At 46.2% G+C, this 27386-nt stretch overlaps 1 protein-coding gene across 5 annotated transcripts in view; it reads left to right on the top strand.

Annotated features, from left to right (window-relative positions):
• Positions 1-3509: 3509 nt before the first annotated feature.
• PRRX1 (paired related homeobox 1) overlaps positions 3510-27386 on the top strand; it is a 97260-nt gene continuing 73383 nt past the window's right edge. For all 5 annotated transcript variants that reach the window (XM_045298166.1, XM_004706737.2, XM_045298165.1 and 2 more), the window contains exon 1: positions 3510-4750. In XM_045298166.1, the coding sequence (XP_045154101.1) occupies positions 4510-4750 (241 nt within the window). In that variant the 5' untranslated portion in view covers positions 3510-4509. The remainder of the gene's footprint in view (positions 4751-27386) is intronic.

Below are 27386 nucleotides of genomic sequence, written 5' to 3' on the forward strand. Positions count from 1 at the left end.
TTAAGAAACAAAACACTGGGCTGTATCAGAGCATTTTCCCAGTCAGAGTTCCCAGTGGAGGCCTGCAGCCTGCTTGGGTTGAGGAGATTAGCCGCAGCTTCTGCCTGAATCTCTTCTCTACATCTTTTTGCCAGATGGTCCTTCTAGCATTCTGAAGGTGCTTGGCCCTCTAGGTTCTTGTAACCCGAGTCTGAACAACTTTGGTCCACCAGATTTCCCTGCACTCACCTCCTCCAGCAAACCTCTCTAATGCCTAGACAACCCCTTGAGGCACCAGGAAATGCATCCATTCCCTCTGCTGGGTGCAGAGCCTGAGCTGAGGTATTGATATGAGAGCCTCTAGAGCACCTTCTCCATCAGGTCCAAGAGGGAGCTGACTCAGTGCTCTTTAATTGGTGAACACACAATCCTTGACTTGTCTTGAATTCTCAGGTGTTTTTTTTCTTAAAGTACAATCCAGAATTGCCACAAATTGAAAATGTTGAATGTAAACATCATGAGAGTGCAGATCCAAAACAAGAAAAGGGAAGGAAAGAAATTCTGAAGGTCCCATGGATCTTTGCCTTGAGGCTTGCTTCCTTGGGGATTCTCTGAACCGCATCCCCCAAGCCCTTCTTGCCACTGCCACTCCTAGAGCAGGCCACTCTCAGGCCCAGGACACAGCCAGGTCCTCTGCAGCTGAGGTCTGCAGGATACCCAGGAAGGGACCAAGGAGCCTTTGCCCTCTGCGGGCTTCTGAAGGTCAGTAAGGAAAGTATAGTGCTTTATGTCAGAAGACTCCGAGGCCTTCTTCACCCTTCCTGTGGGGCTGCGACCCCCTCCTAGGCACTGGCTCCAATCTTTTCCCTGAATACATTGGCTCTCTGTCCTAGAGTTTCACTTGAGGGGACACTGCCGCCAGCAGTTTTCAAATGCTGCGCCCATTCCTTAAAAGGAGCCACTGCGCAGGGGGCGTCAAGCCTGGCGGATGAGGGAGTGGAGGTACCAGGTTACCTAGCAGTCGGGGACATTAGAGCTTGCACTTCAAGAGATAAATTGAAAAAAACCTGTGTGCAGAAATCCATACGTATTACACACACACACACACACACACACACACACAAAATGTTTGGTTGATAAAGATTTAGTATATGCGTGCCATGTCTGGTATTTTTTATAAGACCTAGTTTGGTTGATTGGTTGGTTGATATTACTTATTAATGAGAATGACAATTGAGTGATTTTAGGACAGCATTGTATTCCTCCTGGAGAACCCCTCAAAATGAGTGGAGACATGCCATGTTCCCAGCTGCTCATCTCTGACCTCTTCCTGGTCGGTCGTTTCTCCCTGTTCACCAACCATGAGGATGACACACCAGAACAGGGCAACTTTCTCGAAACGGTCATCTCTGTCCAGCCAACGGAAAGTCGCTGTGTCTTCTAGGGAAGCAGCATGTCTCTGGGGTGCCAGAAACCCCTGACCCTTTCCCAGACCTTTGTCACAAAGGGCAGTACAGGGATTAAAATAAATGATTACATGCATCCCTGTAAATGAGGGTGGAGGGTAAGGGGGGGTGGGGAGATGAGGGGCTTCTACAGTTCTGGAAAGCTTGCAGGAGGCTTGCTCCCCCTGATGACCCCAGCAGCGCCATGCACAGCGTGGGAGGGGTCCTCAGCTTCTTCACCTAAGAGCATCCTGCAGGATGCCAGGGGAAAACATCTCTGCGCAACTTGAGTTGCCTCCACTGAAGTCCGTAGCACAGGAACTAGAGGCGCTTGTCGCCATAGCGGCGTTGGAAGTCTGCGAGGAAGGCAGCCCTCGCAACGCCCCACTCTGCGTGCGCCCTCCTGGGTGCTCCAGCCCCCATGCGCGCCTAGCTAGCTGGCCCCAAGCAGACAGATGTTGACTGCTTTGAGCTGGACCGCTAGGGAGGAGTGACTGGCTAGGCGCAATGCGCAGCGCTGGCCGGGAGCTCTGGACTCCCGCTCTGGGTGCTTGCAGACGGGTGGGGGGGCGGTGAAGAGGTGGGGTGGTGGTGGAGGGAGGAGGGGGGAGTGGGTGGACTAATGATGAAAAAGTCTCCTCCATCCCGGCTCCTTAATTAAATGCATGGAAAGAACCGAGGCGAGCACATCTGGTTTCAATCTGCAGCCCTTTGATGGCATCAAATGTTCTTTTCCCAGATCAGGGCTGGAAGTTCTGGGCTAACTATGGCCGTTTGGAACTCAGAAGCCATTTACACACACTCGGACCCTTCTTTCTCTCCAGTCAAGTCTTTTGACTACAGGGGGGGAAAAACACAACAGCCTAGTAATCAAGAGAGTGAGGGGGTGTATGTGTGTTTAAAGAACATAAAACGCCACAAATAAGCACTTAATATTTTACCTACTCGTCATATAGTAACTCATTTCTAACGAGACTATTAAAGCTGTTACTAAATTCCAACAGGTCATGAACATATCTCTCCGCACCTCTCTGCCCTGTGTCAAGGTCGCACTCAGTGGAGCAGATGACAGGGCATGATCCCTAGATTTAGATGGGGCTTCCCTGGTTCTCTCAACCCACCCCACCCCACTCCCTACAACCAAGCGAGCCTCAAACTGTGCAGAGCCTCTGTTCAGAGCCAGCTCCGAGAGCGTCCAGCCTAATCCACCTCTGCACTGTGCGCCCTTCCCTCGGTGGAGCTTCCTGGATTGGGGAAGTGACCTTGGCCATACCAGCGAGGTTACAAAATTGGCGGGTGTGTATATTGGGGGTGGGTGGGAACGATTCTGGTGTTCTCAGCGTCCTTCCCTCGGCTAAATAAATATGTGGATTTCCCACTGCCCTAGTGAGGGGATTCCTTTTGGCTGCAAAGCTTGGAATCTATCTAGTGCCTCCCAGATCTCCCCAACTTTGCCTTTGGTCTGCAGGGGAAGCATAGGAGAGTCTCCCATTATTAGTGCTGCTGTTATTTTATTACATTATTTAGTAGGTTGTATCTACCGAGCCAAACGTAGTCTTCTTAAGCTTGCTGCCTCTCCAGATCTGTGGCTCTTTCCTCAGCCTCAGCCCCCCCCCCACCCCCACCCAAAGACACTTTTAAAACTGCAGGAAATGGCTAAAAAGAGGCAGAAGGAGAAGAAAATTTGATTGCAATCATTGTGGATTTTTTCCAACCAGTTTCCCTGTAGCTGTTATCAAAACATGCAAATGAGATTTTTTAACGGAATCTTAAACAAATCTGGAGGAGTTAATGCCGAAGCAAAAGAATCAGCTCGTTTGAAGCGACTGTGGGTTTCAGTTTGTCTTTTCTCCCCGCGATACTATTGCAGGGGAATGACAATTAGACCTTTACTTAAAAACTCCAAAGAGGTTCTCTCTCGCCCTCCTCCCTCCCTGTTCTATTCCTCCTCCCTCTTTCACGCTGGCGCTCGCTCGCTCTCTCTACCCCTCTCCCTCCCACCCTCCCTCCCTCTCCTTTCTCTCTGGCTCAGGGGGTTTTCTTAATCAGACTGTTTTTTTGGTCCGCGGCAAAGGAGGAAGAAGGAGATTGTGATGGAGAAAGGGGGTCTGTAAAACGTCAGGCGCGGCACAAAAGCTTTGCCACGTAATTACTGGCTCCTATTAAGTGGAGATCTGCCCTCCCTGGGGTCTCCAATTTTCTTGTATTCCCTACAAAGCCTCCTCTGCATGCCAGTTTGTGCCTTTTGAAGTGCCAGAGAGCTTCTTGATCCAACTGGGAAGGAAAAGGGGAGTTCAGCAAGAAGAGGGGGAGAGAGAGAAGGGAAAGGGGGAAACCCACCGCTACCCTCCTTCCTTCGGACTCCTGAAGCCCTTTTTTTTACTCCTTACGAAAAGTAAAGTGAGAATCCTGCTCTCCAATACATCTGCAAGACATCACCCTCTCCTCCTGAAACCTTAGTCACTCCTGAGAATCCACAGGAGTGCCGAAAGGGGGGAACACGTTTTCTTGAAGATGTTTTAAAGCTGGAACAAGCCTTCTTCTGTTGGTGCTTGAACTCTTGCCTGGGAATAACTTTTTTAACCTTTGAAAAAAACCACCCCACTTTGATTCTTCTCTTCGACCCCGTCTTCTCTCTTCTTCTGTTTGCCTAACTCCCCCGCCCTGCTGGCCTCTCCTGTCCTCTCTCCTCCTCATTATTATTTTTAGTGTGTGCGTGTGGACGCTTTGGGAGAGCTGGAAGGAATTTTTTCTCCTGACTTGAACATAGGGTGACTTCTTAGTTCTATTTTTTGGTGCGGATTATCCCTTTGGACCGCGTCGGACTTGTCGCGGCTGCTGGTGCAGAACGCTCAGCTCTTCAGAAGGGGGTCCCCCGCCCTCTTTCCCACTTTTTTTTTTTTTTGGAACCTTCCCCCTCCTTCTTTCTCGCTCTCTCTTCCCCTCTCCCTCTCATTCTCCTTCTCTCTCTCTCCACTCCCCCCCTCTCTCATCCCCACTCGGTTCCTCTCCCCCCTCTCGCCCACTGTGTTTGGTGTTGATTCGAGCGGGAAGAGGGGGGTGGGTGGGATCGGAGGGGGAGACCATGACCTCCAGCTACGGGCACGTTCTGGAGCGGCAGCCGGCTCTGGGCGGCCGCTTGGATAGCCCGGGCAACCTCGACACCCTGCAGGCAAAAAAGAACTTCTCGGTCAGTCACCTGCTAGACCTGGAGGAGGCCAGGGACATGGTGGCGGCGCAGGCGGACGAGAGCGTGGGCGAGGCGGGTCGGAGCCTGCTGGAGTCGCCGGGACTCACCAGCGGCAGCGACACCCCGCAGCAGGACAGTGAGTGAGGGGCGCCTAACGGCTGGGGGCGGGCCGGGGTGCCCGGGGCCGCGGGCCCGGAGTCGCGGCGGTAGGAGTCCGGAGAGGGAGTCTGGGGCAGGGCAGCGTGGGGATGGTTCCGGGAAAGAGGGCTGGGGGGACCGGGCGGGAGTAGAGGGCTGGGCCGAGGGAGGCTAGGAGGCTCTGGGCGCCTCTCCTCTGCCCGCCTAGTGAGCCGAGCCTGGGATCCGACCCAAGGGTCTTCTTGGAGGCCAAGGAGGCTGCCAATCTGTCTCTGGCGAGCGTGCTGCCACGGGCTGAGCCACTGGGCCACGGGCTGAGCTGAGAAAGGGGTCCCACGGGGCCCAAACTCGGGGAGCGCTCCCTGTTTGCGAAGACAGCGGTTTAAAGATGCCAAGTCTGGCGGAGAGGTGTCGTGTGCAGGATGCGGGGCGCCCCGGGCGGCGGGCACCGGCGCTGGGAGCGGGTCGGCCAGGGCTCGCGCCGCGGACCTGGCCAGCTCACCGGAGGCCACACGGGAGCGCGGAGCCCGAGCCGCCGGAACGGCTCGGTGGCCTTGGCCACGACCTCCACCTGCAGTGGGCTCTAGAGACCTAGGCGGAACCGAAGGTCTGCGAATGTCCTTTTGGGGAGCTAGTGACTTTAATGATCCGCCACCTTTGTTGGTGCACAGTGGAAGTGTGGGCTCCATTGGATAATCCAGGTGTCCCATTGCAGGAGTTCTCCCTCTTGGTACCCAAAGTTTCAAGAAAGTCCCAGTATAGTCTCCAACTCTCCGCTAATCACCATGCTTTTAAGAGTTGACTTCTATTTGAATCTATATATCCCCGAGCCTGAAACAAACCTGGTTTGTTCAGGGTGAATACAGGTCGACCCTCCTCTACTCCAGGTTGTAAGAGTTTAAAACTTCTCTGGAAGTTTTAAAGTGAAGATTGTTTTCCATGTTATTCTTTGATGCTATTTAGTTTGGGAACCTGCCGAACTCAGAAGCACCCGGGATTCGGGATTCTATAATTCCCAACTACAAAGTGGATCTCAGACTCAGTAAATAGAAATACAAAACAAACCAGACACAGAAACAGTCAAAACAGGGCTAAGGAGAGGTGAGGAGCGCTCAAAGGGACATGCTACAGCAAGCTCCGGTGGAACGCCTTTCTTTCTCCAGACCCTTGGTCCAGGCCTGTGGGCTCTGAATTTTTTCAGCTAAAAGACTATCTGAGGTGGATCCATCCTGGTCGCTGTCACCAAGGGAGTCATGAAGTACTGGCGGAGGGGATCTGGTCAGGCTTTTCCCTAGGGAAAATTTGCCAACTCAGAGAGTCACAACCCTTCAGTCCTGGACTGGGGCCCCCAGCAGAGGTGGGTATGTCTTGTGGAGGGCATTGGTGTCTGAGTGCCTGCTCCAGTGGCATTCGCTGGCCACCATAGTGACCTATTTAGAGTAGGTGGGTACTTTGAGCACAAACAAAATGCCTTGCAAAATACGAAGATTATTTTTTAGCGTTTTACTAAGGGAAACTTAAAATATACAAAGTAGGGAAACTAATATTCTGTGGATCCCCATGTGCTTAGCCCTCAGCGTCACCAACTCTGCATTCAGGCATTCTTGTTTCCCAAGATCGCAATTTTTATCACTCATCAGAAAACTCCAGGCTGGACCCACGGAAGAAAACGGGTCCCTAGAAACTGGTGCGCAGACTAGGGTGGGGCAGGATAGGCTAGCTAGCGCTGCTTTGCTCACCAAACAGGCAGATTGATGGGAAAAACATGCCCAAAGTCGCCGGCATAATAACCTGGGACCTAAGAGCCTCTTTGGATACCAATAAGCTAGCACAGGATTGAAGGCAATACTGGTCTTCTAGTGGTTGCTACCAGAAAGGAGCTCAGGCTCCTCGGATAAAGGCTGGGAGGAGGAGGCCGCCTTGTGTGAGCCCTGAGATGCTCAGCTCTAGTGTTGGTTGCTAGACAATGGGAGCTGGGATGTGGCACCTGCAGGCGTCCAGGTCAGGCTGCTTACTTAACAGCCACTGGAGGATACATCTGGGCCTCTGGCAGAATTGGGGACTGTGAGTCTTTAGGTAGGGGGATGAGATTTTGGAAATCAGCAAGTCTGATAAAGGAGCACATCTTATAGTTTAGAAGAAAAAACGAATGATACCTAGGGAGAGACAGATCCAGAGGCTTCTGAAGACCCCTTGAGCCAGCCAGTGAAAAGCTGGGTCATGTAAATGGAGCTGATGGGTATAAATTGAGAGGCCTCTAGACTGTCAAAGTCTCTGAGAAAACGCACACACACTTTCTTTGCTTCTTAGTGAGATGGCCAAGTCTGTTATTGGAATAATTTGTCACCTTTAGAACCTAGCAGTGTTTCCTCAACCTCCCTCCTCTCCTCCAGTGATGAAACCCCAAGTGCCTGTCTGACAAGGTCTTTGCAATAGCATCCTTAGTTCTGTGTCCACCAACAGAAGTTGCCAAAGAAGGCTTTGTCTGAGCTACTAAAATGTCAGCACCTTGGTGGCTGAGCTGGGTCTCCAGCCTGCAGTGGTCCTTACTCAGACTCACATGGTAAATTAAACAGTAAGGGGAGAGACTCAGTCTCTGGGAAAAGGAGGGATAGAACACAGGCTCTACCATTCTGGCCTGCCATGGGGACAAGGTGGAACCAAGACTTAGGGACTCCTTGCAGTCCCTTGGGCTCTAGACAGAAGGGAAAATGTCAGAGACGGTTTTACACTTCACCTATTGAGGCCATTTTAACCCCTCCAGTTTATGAAAGTTCCTTTACAGTGGAAATTGGTAATAGGTCTTGGTTTTGCAGATTGTTGCCTACAGGCCTTGGCCAACCATTTGTCCTAAGTGAGAGCTTTAGGCTGCCCACTCCACTGTGTTTACCCCCTCTAGTGATAGTCAATTTACTTTTTCCCCCCTACCGTAAAATGACTTCTTTCTTCCTTCCTTTACCAATTCTTTTCCTTAGCATATCTCTCACACTTTGGGTATAAATACTTTTCTAAAAATGATTAATGGTTCTTTAGCACCATGACTGGGCATCCACTTGATGGCAGCGAGTTTGGTTAGCACTGTTAGGACTCCAGAGGCTAATGGGGCAATATGTGCTGTGAGTGGGGGCTGCGGTGGAACTGGGGTAGTCTAAGGGAGGAAAAAGGAACAAGTCATAAAAATAGGCAGACCGTCCTAGGAGGACCCAGCATCGGCATCCTGCTGTCATTTCTTAATCTGAACTTCTGCAAACTCTTAAAAAAAGCTCTTGCCTTCCACGTTCCCAACTTCTAAATTAGTGAAACCAGATTGTCCTAATAAGACCTTTTGTTGGAAACACATGTAGTCATAAAAAGGTAGACGGAAAGTCAATTAGACACGCGCGCGCGCGCAGACACACACACACACAGAAGCACACACTCACAAACCCGTGCTAAGCATACACCAGGCGCAGCTGGGCCCCGGGCTTAGGCAGGACGCAAATGGAGAACAGTGACGCGGGGAAATCGATTTGTCACAAAGGGAGAGGTGTAAACGCGACTCCTAGGACCCGCGCTCCCCATCCGCCCAGCACACACGAATGGATGGCGCCTCTCAAATGAATCCCCATTGCCCGATAAGCGTCCAGGGACGGGGAACATTCTCTAGGACTCTTCTCAGCCGGAATTTGCATCAGAATAAAATGAAAACCCAAACCAAACCCTTCACCCTGGAGGCCATTTCTATTCCTAGTTGATTCTAAAGGACAGAGTAGAACTGCCCTGTAGGATTTCTAAAGCAGTAATTTTTACATCTTTCTCACTTGGAGTTGGTGGTTTTTTGAACTGCTGACCTTGCAATTGGGACACCTCACCATGTTACCTGGGAGCCCCAGCGGTGTAGTGGTTATACTTTGGGCTGTGATCCCCTTTGAAAGCACTAACAGTTCGGCGGGAGAAAGACTGGGACTTTCTAGTCCCATAAACAGTTACAATCTGGGACCATAAGTCAGTATTGACTTGATCGTAATGAGTTTGGGGGTTTTTTACGCTTCTTACAGAAGCGTCCTGCCACGTGGTTCTTCAGAGGGGTGGCTTGTCAGTGCGGACCTCCAACCTTTCCTTAGCAGCCAAGCACTATAACCAGTACGTAACTCGGGTAACTTCCAGAATAGTACTGATTCCCTGTAACATCTCAGCGTTTTTAACCTTGGCGCCAGAATTCGCATCTATTGTTTGCACCCCTGAATCTGGACCCTAATTATTTCTATTTAAGGGGAGAGTCAAAATTCCAGGGCAGCCAGCTTTTTTTTTTTCCTCTTTAGAAAGGCCGGTCCTTAACCTAATGTCAAGGCGAAAGAAAAGGCAGTGAATCCTGTTTCTTTTGCATGCTGTCTGGGTGACCTTCTAATATTTTATGGAGAAATTGACAGTCCAGAGACTCCAGATCATTTCGGGGCGAAAGACCACTTCGAGCTAGAAATGGAGGGGATGTGGACCTCTGAAGTCGGAGGCTTCTTCCTTAGACGCGAGCTCCCTCACCCTTCGGACACCAAGCGGCACAGCCCCCACCGCTCCTTTCAAGACCGACACCCCTGGAGCCTCAGGCGTTCGGGAACCTGGCCTTTGGGCTCCAGGACCTTCCCGACGCAGAGCGAAGGTCAGCGCGCAGCGGCCGTCAGGCGGCCAGCAGTGGTTCACAGGGGTCCCCGCAGCTTCTTCGTCTCCTCGGAGGCGTCGTTTTAGATTTTACAACGGGAGCGAATAAATCATCCCCCAAACCAGCACGATGTCACCCTCCCCGGTGCTAAAAAAAAAAAAAGCCCAGCCACTTCAGAGGCAGCGCCTCCTTCCCACTTCGCTTCCAGATCTTCTGAAATGCAGCCTTTGACCAACTCTGCCCGCTCGCTCGCAGCCCGCGCCGGGGCCTTTTCTGCTTTTTTCCCCCCACGAAAGGTCAGTTGTAGATTTTCACCTAATAGGATCAACTGATCCGTTGGCTTTTTGTTTTAAAAGGCAGGTTTAGTTTACAATGTCTCCCCTCCGTGTACCCTCTGGTTCCCTCGGCCCGGACCCCGGGGAAACACACAGAAAGCCCCGGGGCGCCCTGCTCGGTCGGGAGGAGCCGGCCCGCGGGTCCGGTCAAGGCTGCGCCGTGAAGGTCGGTGCGTCTCTGCGCGCGCCGGGCCGCTGCGTGCGCTCCTGTAGCCTGGCGGTGCCCACTTCCAACCTCTCGGCGACTATAAATTGGTTTACTGCTCTTTCCGAAAGGTGAACGCAGCGGAAGCCACCCTAGGTACCACTTTAAGAAATCGAGAGCGTGTGTTCCCAAGAGAAGTGTGAGTTTTGCTTGTTAATTGTGGCAGGGGCCTCAAGAAGTATGGCAGAGTTCTCCACCCTTAAACCTCTCCCCCCCCCCAAAAAAAAACACAACAAAAAACTAAAGTGTAGTATCTCACCATCCTCCACGCCATTTGTAAATTTAATCAACAGGATCCTGCTCTCCATGGATTCCTCACAGCTAGTGAGTAGACATTTACAGATATTTGGGTCAGTGGCAACTCCCTGTGGCCACTTTACATCCAAACATTTATGAAACTACCTGTGAGAACGTGGCATTGTAGCTGGCGGTTACAAGCTGGGCGATCGCTGTGGGATTCCTTTCTAATTTGTCGCCGGGGTTCCAGACTGCCCTTTAACTCCCTGCTCTACCATCCAAAAGATGGTCAGGATTGTTATGCATTTTCAAGTATTTGGGTTCTTGTAAAAGCAAATCGCTTGATGAATAGGCTAATAACAATCAATTAAAACCCGACAATCCCAGAACAGCCATAATACCATCAACAAATTGCCACAGCCCTCTAGTCTCAGAATTCTGTTTCTTATTAAATCAGGAAAAGCAGCCGGTACGTGGAGGAGAAAACTGAGCGGGGACAGCAGGTCAAGGGTGTTTCCGGGTCAGCAGCGCTTGATTTTCCACGTGTGGAAGTTTGGGAGAAAGGAGTCGCCGCTGTAGCTTGGGAGTTTGTAGATTGCTGGCGTCATTTGTCTAATTTAATGCGGTCGCCTCGAAGAATTAATTGTGCAGAGTAAAGACTGGAGACTTAAAAACAAAACAAAACATTTTCACTTGCCCTGATTCCACTTCTCTTAGTGGGGGGAAAAATTCGTTGAGAAGCCCAATAATAGGGCGGTGGTCATTGTGGAGTTGGGGAGAGGGAGGCACAAATGATAGTTGGTGAAGAAAATTTGGGGCAGAAAATAAAGAAAACATGTCAGAACAAATTAATCATACGAATAAGTGATTTCGCAGAAGAGTTTGAGGGCCATTGGAATCTTGAGGATTCTGCTGTCTCTTGGTTTGCAAATACAGGAACAGGGGCCCCAATTAAGACCAGAATATGTCCTTCCCTTCAGGCCCCGTCTGTCCCAGGTTCTCTTCACCACATAAGGAGGGAATCTACTCCCAAGAATTCTGGGCCTTATACATAAATATGTACCAATACCATGATTGATTTCCCATGCTCAGCTCTAAATAAGGAATGCTTTCGGAAGACTGGAATAAATTAGAAAAATGTGTACTAATTTGAATCCCCAAGACAGAGATAGGAGAAAGGATGGGTCTTCTGGCTTGGCTTCTGTCTGCTTTCATTGCTTTATTTGCCAGCCATTGGAAATTCCCTTAACCAGTGAGGGAGAGTATAAGGAAGCTCACTTTCTCAGAGGGATGGCTGAATAGCAGACTTTCTTTGAATCTCAACTTTTGGGGGAGCATGCAGAACAGAGTGGGGAAGAATTAATTCAGTTAAGAGTTTTAGCTTCTCAATCTCTGCTGCCACAAAGATGCAATCTCCCTTATCCCCATTCCTACCTTGTTCTGTGCTGTTTGAAAGATGCTTGGGTCCAGCTCTTCAGCTGGTGAAATGTGCCCCCGACCCCAGAGATTCCTCAGTCTTGCCCTTTCTCACACACACACCCCACTGCTGAAAAGGGGCACTTTCCTCCCAGTCAGGGATTGAGACCCACTTTGTCTTCAGAAACCCCGGACTCCCACAGGAGATACACTCTGGAAGATCCTTCTGCAAAAGATGGAAATACCGAAATATGCTTGTAGCAAAGCCTTCTACAAAAGATGAAAGTGTGAAGACACTTCAGGGACTTTGTGTATATATGTTATCCATGTGCTTGCAGTTAAGGTTAGAGTGCTGCCTTCCACCTCTTCCTTTCCTTCTTTGAAGCGAGAACTATCAGGGTCCCAGAGTGAGTAGGAAGGGCTAGGAGGAAGCAGAAGAGACAACCCTGGAGTGGGCAGATGCTAGAACCTTGACCTGAGCTGCCTGAGGAAGGAGGTCCTCTGTCCCTCTAGAGACGATGTGGCTGTTCAGAACTGTGTGTGTTTGGTGGAAGAAGGGGCAGATTTGTGAGATGGAGACTGACTGTTATTAGGGAGCTGCTGCAACATTGGCACCAAAGTCCTCACGGTACCCGGTGTCCTCCAGTGACGCAGCAGAAAGCCAGCTATTTTAGGGTTTGGCTTTGGGATTAGGGTAGCCTTCTTTCTCTCCAGAGAAGAGCAGCTGCTCTGGGTCTGGTAAGTGTGTATACCTTCAACTTGGGCAGCTAAAGCCAGTGCCAACCCCTGCCCCCAAATCTGAATTGGCTATTCCATTGATACTCCCTTCTTCTTGGCAGGAGTTTCAAGGGCATACAAGACAGAAGAGGATTTTTTTTTAACCCTTGCCAACCAACTCTGTAAATCTTATCATTTTCTTTGCCACTCCTTCCCATCCCCTGACAATCAGGGTTACAAAAGGCAAAGCAGCCCAGGAAGGAACAAACTGGCCGAACAAATGGCTTGTCTTCTTAGCGGAAAACCAATGGCTGTGACTTCAACCCTGACTCAGGGCGACCCATGTGTGACTGAGAAGAACCGTGCTCCACAGGGTTTTGAAGGCTCAGTTTTCAGAAGTACATCAGTAGGCCTTTCTTTTGAGGCACTTCTGGGTAGACTCCAACTTTCAATCTTTTGGTTATCAGACAATCATGCCACCATTTTGTACCTACCAGGGACTCCCTTCTGAAGGTACACATCCCCACTGCTGTTTAGTTGATTCCTCTCACAGTGATCCCATAGGACAGAGAAGACTGCCCCGTAAGGTTTCCAAGACCATGAATCTGGAAAGCACACTGACTCATCTTTCTCGCACACAGTGAATGGTTTTGAACTCCCTACCTTTAGGTTAGCAGCCCAAAGCTTAACTCACTGAGCCACCAGAGACCCATCTACTTAACTCAGGTGGTGGTTAATACATACCTTCCAAGAGAATTTGAGCTTGGGTGACCACTGGAAACAGAAGCACGAGGCCAGAATTGTAAGGGAAATTGCTTTCCCACAAACGTTTTTCTGAGAGTAAGAACATCCACCCCATTCACTTAATTTCTCATCATCAGTCATGTCATTATATTTTAAAGGACCTCACAGTGTTGGAAGGTGGCTAAGTTATAAAGAAGTATAAAAACAGATGGGTGTTCTTCCAGTATTCTGAATGTATGGGGAGGCCAAAGCTTTTCAGAGAGGATTCACATATCCAGCTTAAAGGCCAAGGGGCTCAATTCAATCAAAATGTGAGCCAGGATCTGTTAAATTCAATCAGTTTGACTATGGGCAAAGTGTAAGACATAGCCAGCACTTTAGATACTTAGAGAGAACCACATTTTCTCAGATTTCCATTATATGTATCCACAGAAATAGAGTGCTGGTATGCAAAGGGCTTTGTGGGATTGGCCAGACCTGGTGGGACAGAAAAGAATCACTATTTCAGCCTCTTGTCCTCATTTACCATCTTTTGTTCCTTGTACTTCCTCTCTCCCAACTCTCTGTCCAAGATCTGCATGCTGCAGGGAAATCTGGGACCTAAACATCACAGAGACTCCCTGTTCTTTCAGAATCTTCAGGAAAAAATGGAGGGTTAGTGAGCTCAATGATTTATAAAGTGTCAGGTATCTTCGTATATTTTTCCTCTGTGCTACTTCACTAAAGACTCATAAAAGTTTGTGCAAAGACTCCATTATTTTTCATTTTCATGTTTCTATGAAATTCTTGATGACCTTGTATAATGACAGCAGAGTTCCAGACTTTGGGAGAATGAGTTTAGGGAAGTGGGTTACCATTCTGTGGTGGTTCATAAATATGTGAACTTAGACATTCCATTGGAAATTGGTATTGAATCTAGACCTTTACACTTGGGCTTTACCATATATAAACATGTATCTAGATTAAGAAGTGACATTAAACAAATATGTACATAATGCCTTTTATTTCTGTTTTCTACCAATGCTCCTTCCCTAAATTCTGAACTGGTTTGCAACAGTCCAGTCTCTGAGACAGCTGCTGAATCACTGCCGGTGCTTGGTAAATGCTTCTTAAATGACAGAGTGATAGATCCATCTTTAGTCTAGCCCCTGTTCAATCGAGTCTAAGTACTTGCCTCTTCCCCTTCATACTTTATACCCTCTGCCTAGGAGGTCACGTCAAGGAGTCCATCTGTGTCCATCACAGACAATTCCCACAGCCGTCTACACACTAATGACTTCCAGTTTATAGTTTCAAGCCACCCCTCTCCTCACTGGAGCTGCAGATTCATACAAGTCTTCAAACAAGTGTTATATATTTGACATTTGCTGTTGAACTTCAGCATCAAAAAGGACAAACGTGGAAATCATGAGCTCCTCTCCCCCAGTCTGATCTTCCCATTTGCTTGGTGTTATTTTGTTGGTTTTTGACTCATAGTGACCTCATGACACCTCCATAGAGTTGTTGGGTTTTTAAAATCATTTTATGGGTGGCTTGTACAATTCTTATCACAATCCATCCATCCATCCATTGGGTTTTAAAGGCTGTAATTTTGGAAGCCTATTGTCAACATTTCTAATGAGCAGGTGAGTGCTTAACTGTTATACCGCCTGGGCTCTTGATTCTCATTGTTTTCCCTGTGCCCCTGAGTGGGAAATCCAGAGATTCAAGACTCATCCTTCAGGCCCTCCTTGACTTCATGCCTCTCTCTCCAATTCATCTTCAAGTCCCAACCAATGCACTTTCTAAAATCACTTGCATCTCTCCACTTCTTAAATTTCCATGACTTCCCTTTACAACTCACAATCACTTTTTATTCTTTTCTACATCCAGACCAACCAAAGTATTTATCCTGTTGTCGTTTTAAACCATATGTATTATCTGTTATTACCACCCCGGCTCCAAGAATCTGCCCATTCTTTCAGACACACACAGGTTCTGATCCCAACCACTTCCTTCCTACTCCCCTTGATGCTAGTTAATTTCCCAGGATTCTACCAAGTGCTCTGCTCTCCTTTAAAATGTTCTTTCTCTATGCCTCTTTTGAAAACCTACCTTCCATCATTTCCCCCCTAAAATTTTGCTCCCATTATGCCAACTTCCCCTACTCCTTTGCTCCAGATGATACAAATAATTTTTTTGTCATGAAGTTTTATTTATTTATTTTTAAAAAATCATTTTATTGGGGGCTCTTGCAGCTCTGATAACATGCCACACATCAATTGTATCAAGCATATTTGTACATATGTTGCCATCATCATTTTCTAAACATGTACTTTCTATTTGAGCCCAATGACCCCTTGATAAATTTTTATTGTTTTCATATCTTACACTGACTGCTGTCTCCCATGTTTCTGTTGTTCATCCTCTGGGATTGAGTAGGATTAGGTGTCTGTCATTGCAATCGGTTCCTCCTTCCTCCCTCGACCCTCCTGCTGTCACTGCTCCCATCGAAGGTCCTGTCTTAGTGCTTCCTCTAGAAATAAGCAGTGCCTCCAGAAACCATTGCTCACTTAGTTCTCATCTATTTTATGTTTGCTAATTCATTTAAAATGTTTTCTTAAGATTTGAGACTTTAAATTTAAAAAAATATCTCTTGGTATATTACAGAGTGCATAGCTGCAGTTGTTTTTTGTGTGTGATATTACTGTTTTTGCAAACTCACAGGGATGTTTTTAAATGGTAAGAGCTATGCAAAAGTGCAATTCATACTCACTTTAGAAAATGCATTTTACATTAAAAAATTAAATTGCAATGTAAAATCACCTATATTTCAATAGCCTGAGTTATAGTTTGCTGTTAAATTGTTTTCTTTTTATGCACTTTAAGATTAGTTTTTACTAATATTCTTGATTTCTTTTAAAACAAGGGAGTTTTCTTTTTTTATCCAATTCCCAAAGGTTGTGTTTCCCCAACAGAAACACACCCACACTTATCCCTCACACTTTTATCAGGACAATCAAACGTGCACACAAGTAATAAGAAATCCCCCAAGACTCAGAGAGCTACAGCATCCCAGTCCTCTCCCGGCCTGTCCAGTTCCTGTGGGTGCGGTCCCAGGAACAGAGTACTTCAGAAGAAACAGTTTCTCTTTCTTTTGCTTGTTCTAGCTGAGAACCTTCCCTAGACATGAGCACACATCTCCTATTTGACATTGGGAAAACGCTTGCATAGTACCTACTGGATTTTCCCAGACCACCCTTTGAGAATCACTGCTCAAAGTTTTTAATTCTTAGATGGTTTTGCATCGACAGGAAGAGCTCAATCAGATGGGTGGAGAGAGAAAATATGTAGGCGATGGACATTTTTCTAGTATTGTGGATCCCTGGGACTTACATTTTCTTTGATTAAGTGTCTAAGACACAGGCTGCTTTTGTAGTAAAGGGAAAGCAAATGACATTTGTTTCTCAATTCCTTGTCAGGTGATGATCCGGTAGGGTAGGGGCAGATTCTAGGTCTGGGTGGTGTGTTTCACGCCAAAGGTAAAGGCACTGGTTAAAATAGATGATCGTGCATTAACCCAGACATGAAAACCTACAGTATTCCAGCCAATTATTTAACTGCAGAGAAAATTGAAAATTATTATTGTGAGTGTGCAGAAGAGTCAGTCCCAGACAAGTTGACCTCACAGCATTTGCCCGACATCATACGAAAAAATGTTTTATTTCAGACAAATGTCAGCAAGTGATATTGTGTCACTTGTTACATTAAAATTTTAAAGGTATGACTTAAATAAGTCTTAACAATTCATCTTTCTCCTCAAGAGAAAGGTTGGGAGAGAAAGAAATCATCAGTTTGGAAGAATAAAAACCACTCTTCCCCAATAAACATTTCTGCAATTCCCACCACTGCCTATTTCTAAGGGCGGAGAGGAAGCAAACCACCCAGAGAGCCCTCTGCCTGTAACCAGATGTGCTGCTCAGCCGCTTTAATCATCAAGATCGGGGGACGACCACAGGATGAATCCTCAACACATTTAAGAAATAAAACGCAATTTAGTTCATTAATCACAAAACGAAAATCTGCAGTTTTGCTAGACATATTTCAGAGACTGAATCCCTTTTAACAGAGAAACAGAAAATAATATCACTGCACATTTTGGCAGTTACAGTCTGTTCCTAGCTTCCCTCAGGGAAGCGAATTTTCCAAGTATGATGATTTTTACTCAGAATGTATCGACTTTTAGAGTTACACAGTTACATTTAATTCCCTCTTTCTCTCTCTTTTTCCTTCCCTCTCCCCTTCTCTTTCTTTCTCTCTTCTTTACTCCAACATCCTTAGTCTGACTGGTGAGAATCTGTTTTCTTCACTATTTTGAGTGTGTGTGTGTGTGTGTGTGAGAGAGAGAGAGAGAGAGAGAGATTCAAGACTACCTTGCATAGCCAGGAAATTCAAGCTGTGTTTGGACAGGATTAAGAGGAGGATCATTTGAACTGATTTAATACACTCAAACTGCTGGTTTATTTAATTATTTTTCCGGATTACTTATATAAATTGATGACTCATTTTCATCATAAAGTGATAATCTTTGGTTTAGATTTAGGGATATTAGAGATTTCTAAGAGTCTTAAGTTAAATCAGAGTTCAGTGTTAAATTATGGTTTCACCATTGACTTGCTACTTAACTTTCAGACAAATCTACATTTGGACCCTTTTTTTTTCTTTTTCCTCTGTCACATTAAATAGCTTCCTCCCAACTTTGTTGTTTGGAATAGTGAAACCAGGTAAGCAAAACGCCTAATTCCTTACCCTTCCTAATGAAACAACTGAAAAACCAAACTCATCGCCATCCAGTTGATGCTGACTCATAGTGATCCTGTAGGAGAGGGTAGAACTGCTCCTGTGGGTTTCCGAGACTGTTGTTTTTAAAAAAAGAGTAGAAAGCCTCATCTTTCTCCCATGGAGTTTCTGCTGGTTTCATACTGCTAACCTTGTAATTAGCAGCCCAACAGATAATCACGACAACACCAGGGCTCCTTTTCCATGAAGGCACTTAATGCTTGCTCTTCTCCTACTTCCAACTCTGCAACATTGCTGACGCATTCCGGGCTTGCAGAGATGTTTGATATAGTTTCCCAGTCAATGTTGGAAGGCATTTCATACTACCAAAATCCGGACTTCTCCCAGACTCCCAAAATGCATGTTTTTCCATTTCACCTACTGAGTGACTAGATGGTCATTTTTTATCTACAGCTAGAAGCTCAGGCCCTTGATTGTTTTCATAAGGCCACCCTATAAGTCTCTGGCAGAGCCAGGAGTTTGCTCAGGACTTTCTGACTATGGTCACCCCCCCTTTCCTTTATTCAGCATGAAACAGTCATGTAAATATTTTTAAAACTTTAGATGGCACCAGCCTTTTAGATGTACACTTACTTCATTCATCACCGCAGACTTTAGGGTGACTGAAGAGGGCAAATTCTTCTCTTCCAGTTGAACCACTGGATTTTATGCTGGACATATGAGGGAACTTCAAAGAGCTCCTGGAAAAATTCCATTATCATTGAATTAATTTTTCCCACAAACCTTTTGAAGCCCCCTCCTCTGATATATGGTCAAGACACCAGCTATCAAGGCTTCTTGTTCCGGATTTGCCATAACCAGCAATTCCTAGGAGAGCCACCATGTTAAATTCTCTCTGTTAAATTATGGCTCTAACATAGAGACTCTAACATGTGTCTAACATAGCACTGTCTTGTCGTTCGACTGGGATCTGTGTATGACTCACTTAATTGTGGGTCATGAATGAAATTCTCCACGTTCACTGTGATTGCACATAAAGTTAGTATTCATTTGCCAACTTAGATTTCTTAACTAGTTGAGTAAGAAAAACTCTTTCCTCGATTTGCTATATAACTGCTTTTGGATGCATTGCTTTGAAATCTTATGAGCCTGAAACACACGCTGGCTGAGTGTCTATACTGTGAAGCATCCAGGGCTTTTAATTTTTTGTAGGCCAAGTAATTAAAAATTGTATGTCCGTGAGATTCTTACATAAGATGAGGTCAGCATGGCTAAGAGTTGTGGTCTCTGTGGAGAAGATGGGCCACTGTGGGTGGGGCACTTGGAGAAGTTCATTGACAGACTCCTGGGCTAGGGGTCTAGGGAAGTAGGACTTCTGCACCACAGGTGAGAGAGAAGCAGGTTGTCTCCTCAGTGTGCTAAGGGGGTGTTAGTCAGAGACTGGGAGCACAATTCAGTCCAGCAGGTCAGTGCTGACATAAGAAATGTGTGTGTACTTGCTGAAAATGTTGTGTGCCTTTATGCTATGGCGTGGTCTGCAATTGGGGTACAGATGACCGTAGTTACGGCTCTGTGGAGAACACCAAATACCTTCTCAGGTTGGAAACGTTTCTTTCTGGTATTGCTGCCTTCGTTTCGTCTGTTTGTGTCTCTCACGCGCATTCAGTTCATTTCTAACGATTTAGAAAAGGGATAAAGAAAGATGATAGACAAGCCGATGTAGTCATAATCCAATATATATTAAAGTGGGATAATTGACTCGCAGCAGAACGCTTTTAAAAACTGCTCCATTTTTCTGCCCGTGACTGACATCCTCTGGGGCCTATGCACTATTCTAGGAGTTTTTTTTAAGGAGTTTGAAGTTTGTAAACACTATTCCTGGCCACTTTCTTCCACAGTAGTTAGGTATTGAATGTTTCTGCCTTTGTGAAAATCATTGCATTGTATGCATTCCATTGTTATTTAACTCTTTATCAGCGTCAGCTTTGCCTCTCCAACCAGACGTGTACAATTTTACAGACAAGGGCAGACTTTGCATACCTCAGAGCACTCACCAGGGGGTTTTACACACTGCAAGTGACTTTTTACACAGCAACTGCATAAACGAATGCATGAACCAGCAAGCACAAACACATATGTAGTATACCTACTGGATGTGTGACACAGTTCTAAGCACTTTACATAAAAAGAAAACAGTTTGTGACAAATATTGAAAAATGTCAACATCATAGGATTGGTTTTAGCTGATTGCTTCCTTGGCTCTTCTATTTAGGAGAAAAAGCACATATCAAAGATGTGACAGTCTATCTGAAAGATACTTGATTTTGTAACTTACATTTTAGCTGTGAGTATAAGTATGCTTTTTGATGAAACTATGCCACGCTTAGGAAGTTATGCTATAATATTCTGTATCTTTTCTTAACAATGCTTTCACTTTCAGGTGTTTGCTAAAATGCCTATCATCTTCCTAGTAATTATGCATCTTATTTCTTACTAAGCCAGACTACCCCAAAACTGCCAGAGTGGAAGTGCTCTTTGGGGCTTGTGAGGCTGTAAGTCTCATTTTCCCTTTGGGTGGCTGGTGGGTTTGAATGGTTGACCTTGTGGTTTGCAACCAATGCTTAACTCCCGTGCTCACAGGACCAAGAAGTCCACATTTCAATTTAATCTCTTTTCAAACCCTGGGAAGGTTGCTTCTGAAGTTTCAGCATAATGTCTCCAAGTTTACCTCGGAAAAGAAAATGGGTCTGACTCACCAGGTGCTGCACAGGAGAAAAGACCTGGCAATCCACTCCCATCGTGATGGCAGCCTAGAAACCTGCAGGGGCCGTTCACCTGGGTCCTGCTGGGTCACTATGACTCGGACTTCACTTGAGAGCACACAGCACCAGGCTTGGCACGAACGAAAGCGAAATCTCCTATTCCGTTATGGTGTGCTCGCATGCTCTTGTTCTCAATGAGTTTTCTATGAAATTTCAGAATTAATTTTTTCTACTGAAGTCTATGTAATTCATGGGGAGCTCTCCAAAATGGGGGCTAGCATGGATGAGGGGGTGGGTTGGGAAGGAACCACCTAAATAAATGGCTGACTCTCTCACTGCATCCAGGGGAACTGCAGTTAGAGAAGCCTGGCTAGGGCGAGTTTCAGAAAGCTCAAGGGGGAGGAACTGGGGAAGAGGACCTGTCCAGAGGTGGGAGGAAAGGGCTTCTCTGGAGCCGTGGCCTGCGGCACAGACCACTGCGGCGTTGCAGGCCTCTAAACCCATCTGGGACCCTTTGGTGACATGAGCTCTGCTCTCGTGGTTTATGACATCACCGCAGCCCCCTGGGTGGATTACAGATTCATAATTCACAGTGAGCTGTTGTTTGTTTTCTATTTAATCATTTGTGGAGCTCCCTGGCAGCAGACCCAGAGGAACTATGTGGTTATGCTCCTGAAAATCTTGTCGTTGCATAATTAAATACGTCAGAAGGAATTCACCGAGTGTCATAACATCCCGTGTTGCAGGCCTTGCAGATGCTGCTCTTGGTTGTGATTGTCCCGAAAGCCATCCGACTGACTCACCTTGTCCGTGAGTCTTCCTTTGGGGGAGCAGTTACCGCACACAGCTGGGCTTCCTGGTTCAAGTACTGTTTTCTCAGTAGCAAGGATAGTGCTTCTACAGGCAGCGAATCTCCCATGTGACAGGGAGTTCTGTAATGCGATTGTACAATGTGACTCTATTCCTCTAAACCCACGGGGTAGAAAATGTATACACGAGACAACAAAGAAGCTTTCTGGGAAAGATAGGAGAATTTGGGATTCCCTGAGGAGCCCTGGTGGAGTACTGCTTATGTGTTCATCTGCTACCCCAAAGTCAGCAGTTTGAAACCACTAGCCATTCTGAGGGAGAAAGAGGAGACTCTCTACTCTTATAAAGAATTACCGTCTCAGGAATCCCCAGGGTCAGTTCTATTCTGTCCTTTAGAGTCAGGAGGAGTCGGAGTTGGCTGGATGGCAGGGAGTCTGTTTGCTTGGTTATTTCCAGGCCACCAAGTCAATGCTGGCTCATAGTGACCCTGTAGGACAGAGTACTGATCCTTTAGATTTCTGTGACAGTACATCTGTATGAGAGAAGGTTCCTCTTTCTACCACGAAGTAGCTCATGGATTTGAGTCACTGACTCTGGGATGAACAGCCTATGCTTAATCTACGGCACCATCAGGCCTCCTTAATTAGGGACCAGCCACACTGTGAGAGAAAGATGATATTATCTACTACCCCAAAGATTTACAGTCTTGGAAACCCAAAGAGCATTTCTTCCCTGTCCTATAGGGTTAGGGTGTCAGCAACACCCCAAAGGCAGCGAGCAAGAGAGCAAGATCATGGACCAAGTCCCATTCTAGGGACCGTTTCACAGTTACACCCAGTGTACTCTGTGGTAGGGACTATCATCTCAGTTACCAGAGTTTTACGATTCAGGCTTTGCAACTTTCCCGAGGCCACAGCGTTGGTGACAGAACCAGACCTTGTGTTATTCCCTGTGGTACATCAGATTCTAGAGATGGACAAACCTCTTTCAAAGCACATAGACCTAGATCAGGGAGGTATCAGGAAACAATAGCTTTACTTTTTGTTTGTTTAATAAAGGTTCTTACGATTTTGTAGCAATACTTTGGGGCTTATTCTTGTATGCATTGAATACTTGTCATGCATGTCACCATTCTGGGTGCTTGGGATTCAGCAGTGAACACCAGAGACATTGCTTCCTCTCTTAGAACTTTGTTTTCCTGGGAAAGGAAAACAGCAAATAAGTAACTGAGATTGTTTATTGTGCCAGCCTGGCCGATAAACACATGTGGGATTAATTGAAGGGCAGAGAGATAAATGGCTTGGCGAGCCTCGCCTTTCTTGTCTCTCGCTCTTTGATCATCGGACCGGTGTGTGGCTGCCTTGCTTGTTCTGTGCCTCACTTTGCAAGCTACACTACCTGTGGGACACCTAACCTGTGGACTGCGTTGTCATTTGAGGTTCCTTCAAGACCTGCTTCGCCACACAATTGGAATTCACATCTCTTGAGCTGGGGACTGACTGTTGGTGACCTGACTGATTGTTGGTGACCTGCCTTGCTGTTTGCTGCCTGTGCTGGGAGACTACCTGGCTGTTCTCAAGACTTGAACGACTGCCAGTGTCTCACAACTCTCTAACACGTTTGAATTATACTGAGCCATTTGTACTGTTTTATAATTTAACTGTTTATTTCTTGTGTTATATATCTATCTATCTGTATAACTGCTTTATAATTTAACTGTTTATTTCTTGTGTTATCTATCTATCTATCTATAATTATTAGCAATCTGGTTTTGTCTCACTAGAGAACCCTGTCTAAGTACCGTTCTGGGTGCTTGGGATTCAGCAGTGAACACCAGAGACATTGCTTCCTCTCTTAGAACTTTGTTTTCCTGGGAAAGGGAAACAGTCAATAAGTAACAAACAAACAGTGCCACGAAATAGTATGTGCAGAACATATTGAAATGGCACAAAATTTGCTACACATATTTTCACCAACAATTATAAGACATTTTAAAAAAGTCATTAGATCAATAATTCAGTGATGAATATTGGTAGCGTCTGAACTAGGCTAATCTGAGCAGGGATATAATGAGTAGAAGTATAAGCCTCTCAAGCAGAGGGAACAGTAAGTGCAAAGCCCTGAGGAATAAGCTTGGCACAGACCCAGGTCAGTGTGACTAGAAGATAGCAAATGATGGACATTGGGTAGATGATGAGTTCAGAAAAGTGTGTAGGGACCAGGTGAGAGGGATCTTGTAGGTCACAGTGTGCTTATCTTCTAAGTATGATAGCAATGGACGCCATTGGAGATGCTGGAATGAGGGAGTGCCCTATTCTGCTCATTTGTTGCAACACAATAGTGGCGTTCCAGGGTTAATATACTTGGCTGCTAACTGAAAGGCTGGGGGGTTGAGTCTGCCCACAAGCTCTTTAGGAAAAGGGCTTGGTGATCTACTTCTAAAAGAGCCGCCATTGGGAACTGGCTGGAGTACAGTTCTAGACGGGCACACACGCAGCGTCGTTGTCGGGTGGAGATGACTCCTTGACAACTGGTTCCTGACTAAAGAGCAGGTTGGCTGGCAGACAGAGAGCGCATTTTCCAGGAGGGAGAAGCAGTTAGGAAGTTGTCGCAAGGCCCCCAGTGAGAGCTGTTTTGAACCAGTTGTGCGAATGAAGACCTGAGCAGTTCTGGTCCACACAACCAGGGAGTGTGGACCATCGTGATGGCCTTAGGGGCTGAGCTTGGTAGACAAAAGAGGAAAAGAGGAGCACTCAGTGAGAGTGTTCACTTTTCTCAGTCTCATCTACTCCCTCAGACCCAGGTTTGCTCAGAAACCCCGAGCCTTTGAATGGTGGCCTCCTCAATGGAAGAAGTTGTCAGAGGAGAGGGAGTGGCGGGGTGTGAAATGGAAGCACTGGTTTTGAGTTTGTTATTTGAAAGTTAGAATCTGTAATTCAGGTACTTCTTGTAATTTCTCAAGAAAGAATGAGTTTTGTCTTATGTCCAGGAAAAGCGGCCTTTTTGTAATTTAGTGGAACCTTAAAAGGCAGCACAACCAAAGGCCATAGTTCAGATATGTGAAGACTTGTGTCCAGAAATGACTTAAGTACCTATTTGCAATTTCCAGGTGGTCTGAGTCTGCCCCCTTTAGTTCATACACATCAAAGACACCAATGGGCAGAAAGAGGGCCACTTGTTTCTCCAAACCATGAAATATTAACCCTATCTCAGGTGAGCTGAAATGATATCATTTCACCTACCGCTCATCATTCCGCTAGCGACTATTTATTGCATTCAGCACCATGACAAGGACTTTGGATGAGGCTAAGGGTGCTCATGGCACAGCTGCTGGTGAATGAGCCAACTCTTTGAGTTCTTGAGAGAAATATAGCATTGGATCTTTCACCTAGCTCACATTCTGTGCAATCTTAACATGTCCAGTCTTGTTCTTCGAGCTTGCTCTATCACTCAATGGAATCTCAGTCTACCAGGTGTCCCCAGCTCAAAAGCTCAATGACAACCTCGCCTCCATTCTGTCTTCCATTCCACATAGCTGCGTCTCAGGTCAGCCCTATCTGTTCCAGGGCAGACATTTTAGCTGCACTAGTAGTTCTTTACAAGGGATTTCTATGAGCCTGAAGTCGTTCTAGATGGCAGGATTTCTAACCTATAAGAAACCCCTCACTGTGGAGCATATTCTGGCCCACCGAACCCTGGGGATGATATTCCCACTCACAGCAGCCAATGCACAGAGAGAACCATAGGGTTGGCCCCACAACGAGACATGACGTCCTTCATTGACCCAAAGCACTACGGGAACAACACTGGAGACACAGTGCGGGAATTGACCACACCACCCCCCACCCCGAGGTGATCTGACCACACAACCCAATCTGACCACACCACCCCGAGGTGAAACACTAAGGGCATGCAACAGAACAGCAAGGGGAGGAGAGCAACAAAATCTGCAGGGAATACCAACCATAGACACTGGGACCAGGGTGTGGCACACCATCAGACTGGACCAGAAAGCACTCCTAAAGGTCAACAAACAGACCTGGAACTATTTAGAGGCTTTTCTTTTTTTGCTTTGTCGTTGGTTGTTATTATTGTTTTGTTTTCTTTTGTAGCTTTGTTTTGCTCTGTCTTGTTTTTTGTGCATATTATTATCTCTGCAGATCTATCTAGATAATATAAGTGGGATAAACAATATAGAGGAGAAAACAATGAGACCCACTGTTCCAGGGGGACATGGGAGAGGGGGAAGCGGGGTGGGGGTGGGGGGGAAGGAAATGAGTGTTAACAAACTCAGGGACAGGGAACAACAAGTGATCTAAAATCAATGGCAAGGAGGGGGTTGGAGGCCTGGTAGGGCGTGATCAGGGGTAATGTAACCCAGAGGAATTACTGAAACCCAAATGAAGGCTGAACATGATAGTGGGACAAGAGGAAAGTAAAAGGAAGTAGAGGAAAGAACTAGAAGGCACAGGGCATTTGCAGGTCGAAATACAGGCATGTACATATATAAATATATTTATATATGAGGATGGGGAAATAGATCTATGTGCATATATGTATAGGTTTAATATTAAGGTAGCAGATGGACATTGGGCCTCTACTCAAGTATTCCCTCAATGCAAGAACACTTGGTTCTATTAAACTGGCATTCCATGATGCTCACCTTCCTGACACAATCACTGAAGACAAAGTGGGTGCATAAACCAATGTGATGAAGAAAGCTTATGGTGCCTGGCTATCAAAATATATAGTTTCTGGGGTCTTAAAGGCTTGAAGGTAAACAAGCGGCCATCTAGCTGAGAAGCAACAAAGCCCAAATGGAAGAAGCACACCAGCCTGTGTGATCAAGTGTGTCAATAGGATCAGGTATCAGGCATCAAAGAACAAAAAATCAAATCATTGTAAACGAGGGATAATGTGGCGTGGAGACCCAGAACCCAACTGTAGGCAACTGGACATTCCCTTACAGAAGCATCGCGGGGAGAAGACGAGCCATTCAGGGTGCAGTGTAGCAAGGATGAAACATACAACTCTAGTTCTTTAATGCTTCCTCCCCCCCACTATAATGATCCCAATTCTGCCTTACAAGTCTGGCTAGACCAGAGGATGTACACTCGTACAGAAAAGAACTGGAAACACAGGGAATCCAGGACAGATAAACCTCTCAGGACTAATAACAAGAGTAGTGATACCAGGAGGGGAAGGGGAAGGTGGGGTGGAAAGGGGGAACCGATCACAAGGATCTACATATAGCCCCCTCCCTGGGGGTTGGACAACAGAAAACTGGATGAAGGGAGACATTGGTCAGTAATAATAATAATTTATAAATTATCAAGAGTTCGTGAGGGGAGGGAGGGGAAAAATGAGGAGCTGATACCAAGGGCTCAAGTAGAAAGAAAATGTTTTGAGAATGATGATGGCAACAAATGTATGTATGTGCTAGACACAATGGATGTATGTATGGATTGGGATAAGAGTTGTATGAGCCCCCAGTAAAATGATTTTAAAAAGAACAAAAATGATTGCAAAAAAAAGAAATCAATGAGAAACTATCAGAAGAATTTGTTTGAATAGATACATCTTGCTTTTTATGCTGAATCTCAAATATCTTAGGCATTTGGAAACTTTTGGCACCATGGGAGAGTTAAGAAATGTCTCACTAGCACATCTTCCTCAGTGTTCAAGGCCTTCCAACTTTTTATTTCAAAAGAAAAACTGGAGTTTATATAAATGGAACTTTGGAAGAAGATGGCAGCCACCTGTCTTCTAAGCCACATTGTACAGGAAATCAATTTATTAATTTCATTTTTTAAAACATTTTATTAGGGGCTCATACAACTGTTAGCGCAATCCATACACACATCAATTGTGTAAAGTGCATTTGTACATCATTCTCAAAGGGGCTCATACAACTGTTAGCGCAATCCATACACACATCAATTGTGTAAAGTGCATTTGTACATCATTCTCAAACTTAAACCCCCGACATTAGG

Source organism: Echinops telfairi, unplaced genomic scaffold (genome assembly GCF_000313985.2).
Source record: "Echinops telfairi isolate 266 unplaced genomic scaffold, ASM31398v2 ScPeMD7_7424;HRSCAF=8462, whole genome shotgun sequence".
Lineage (NCBI taxonomy): Eukaryota > Metazoa > Chordata > Mammalia > Afrosoricida > Tenrecidae > Echinops > Echinops telfairi.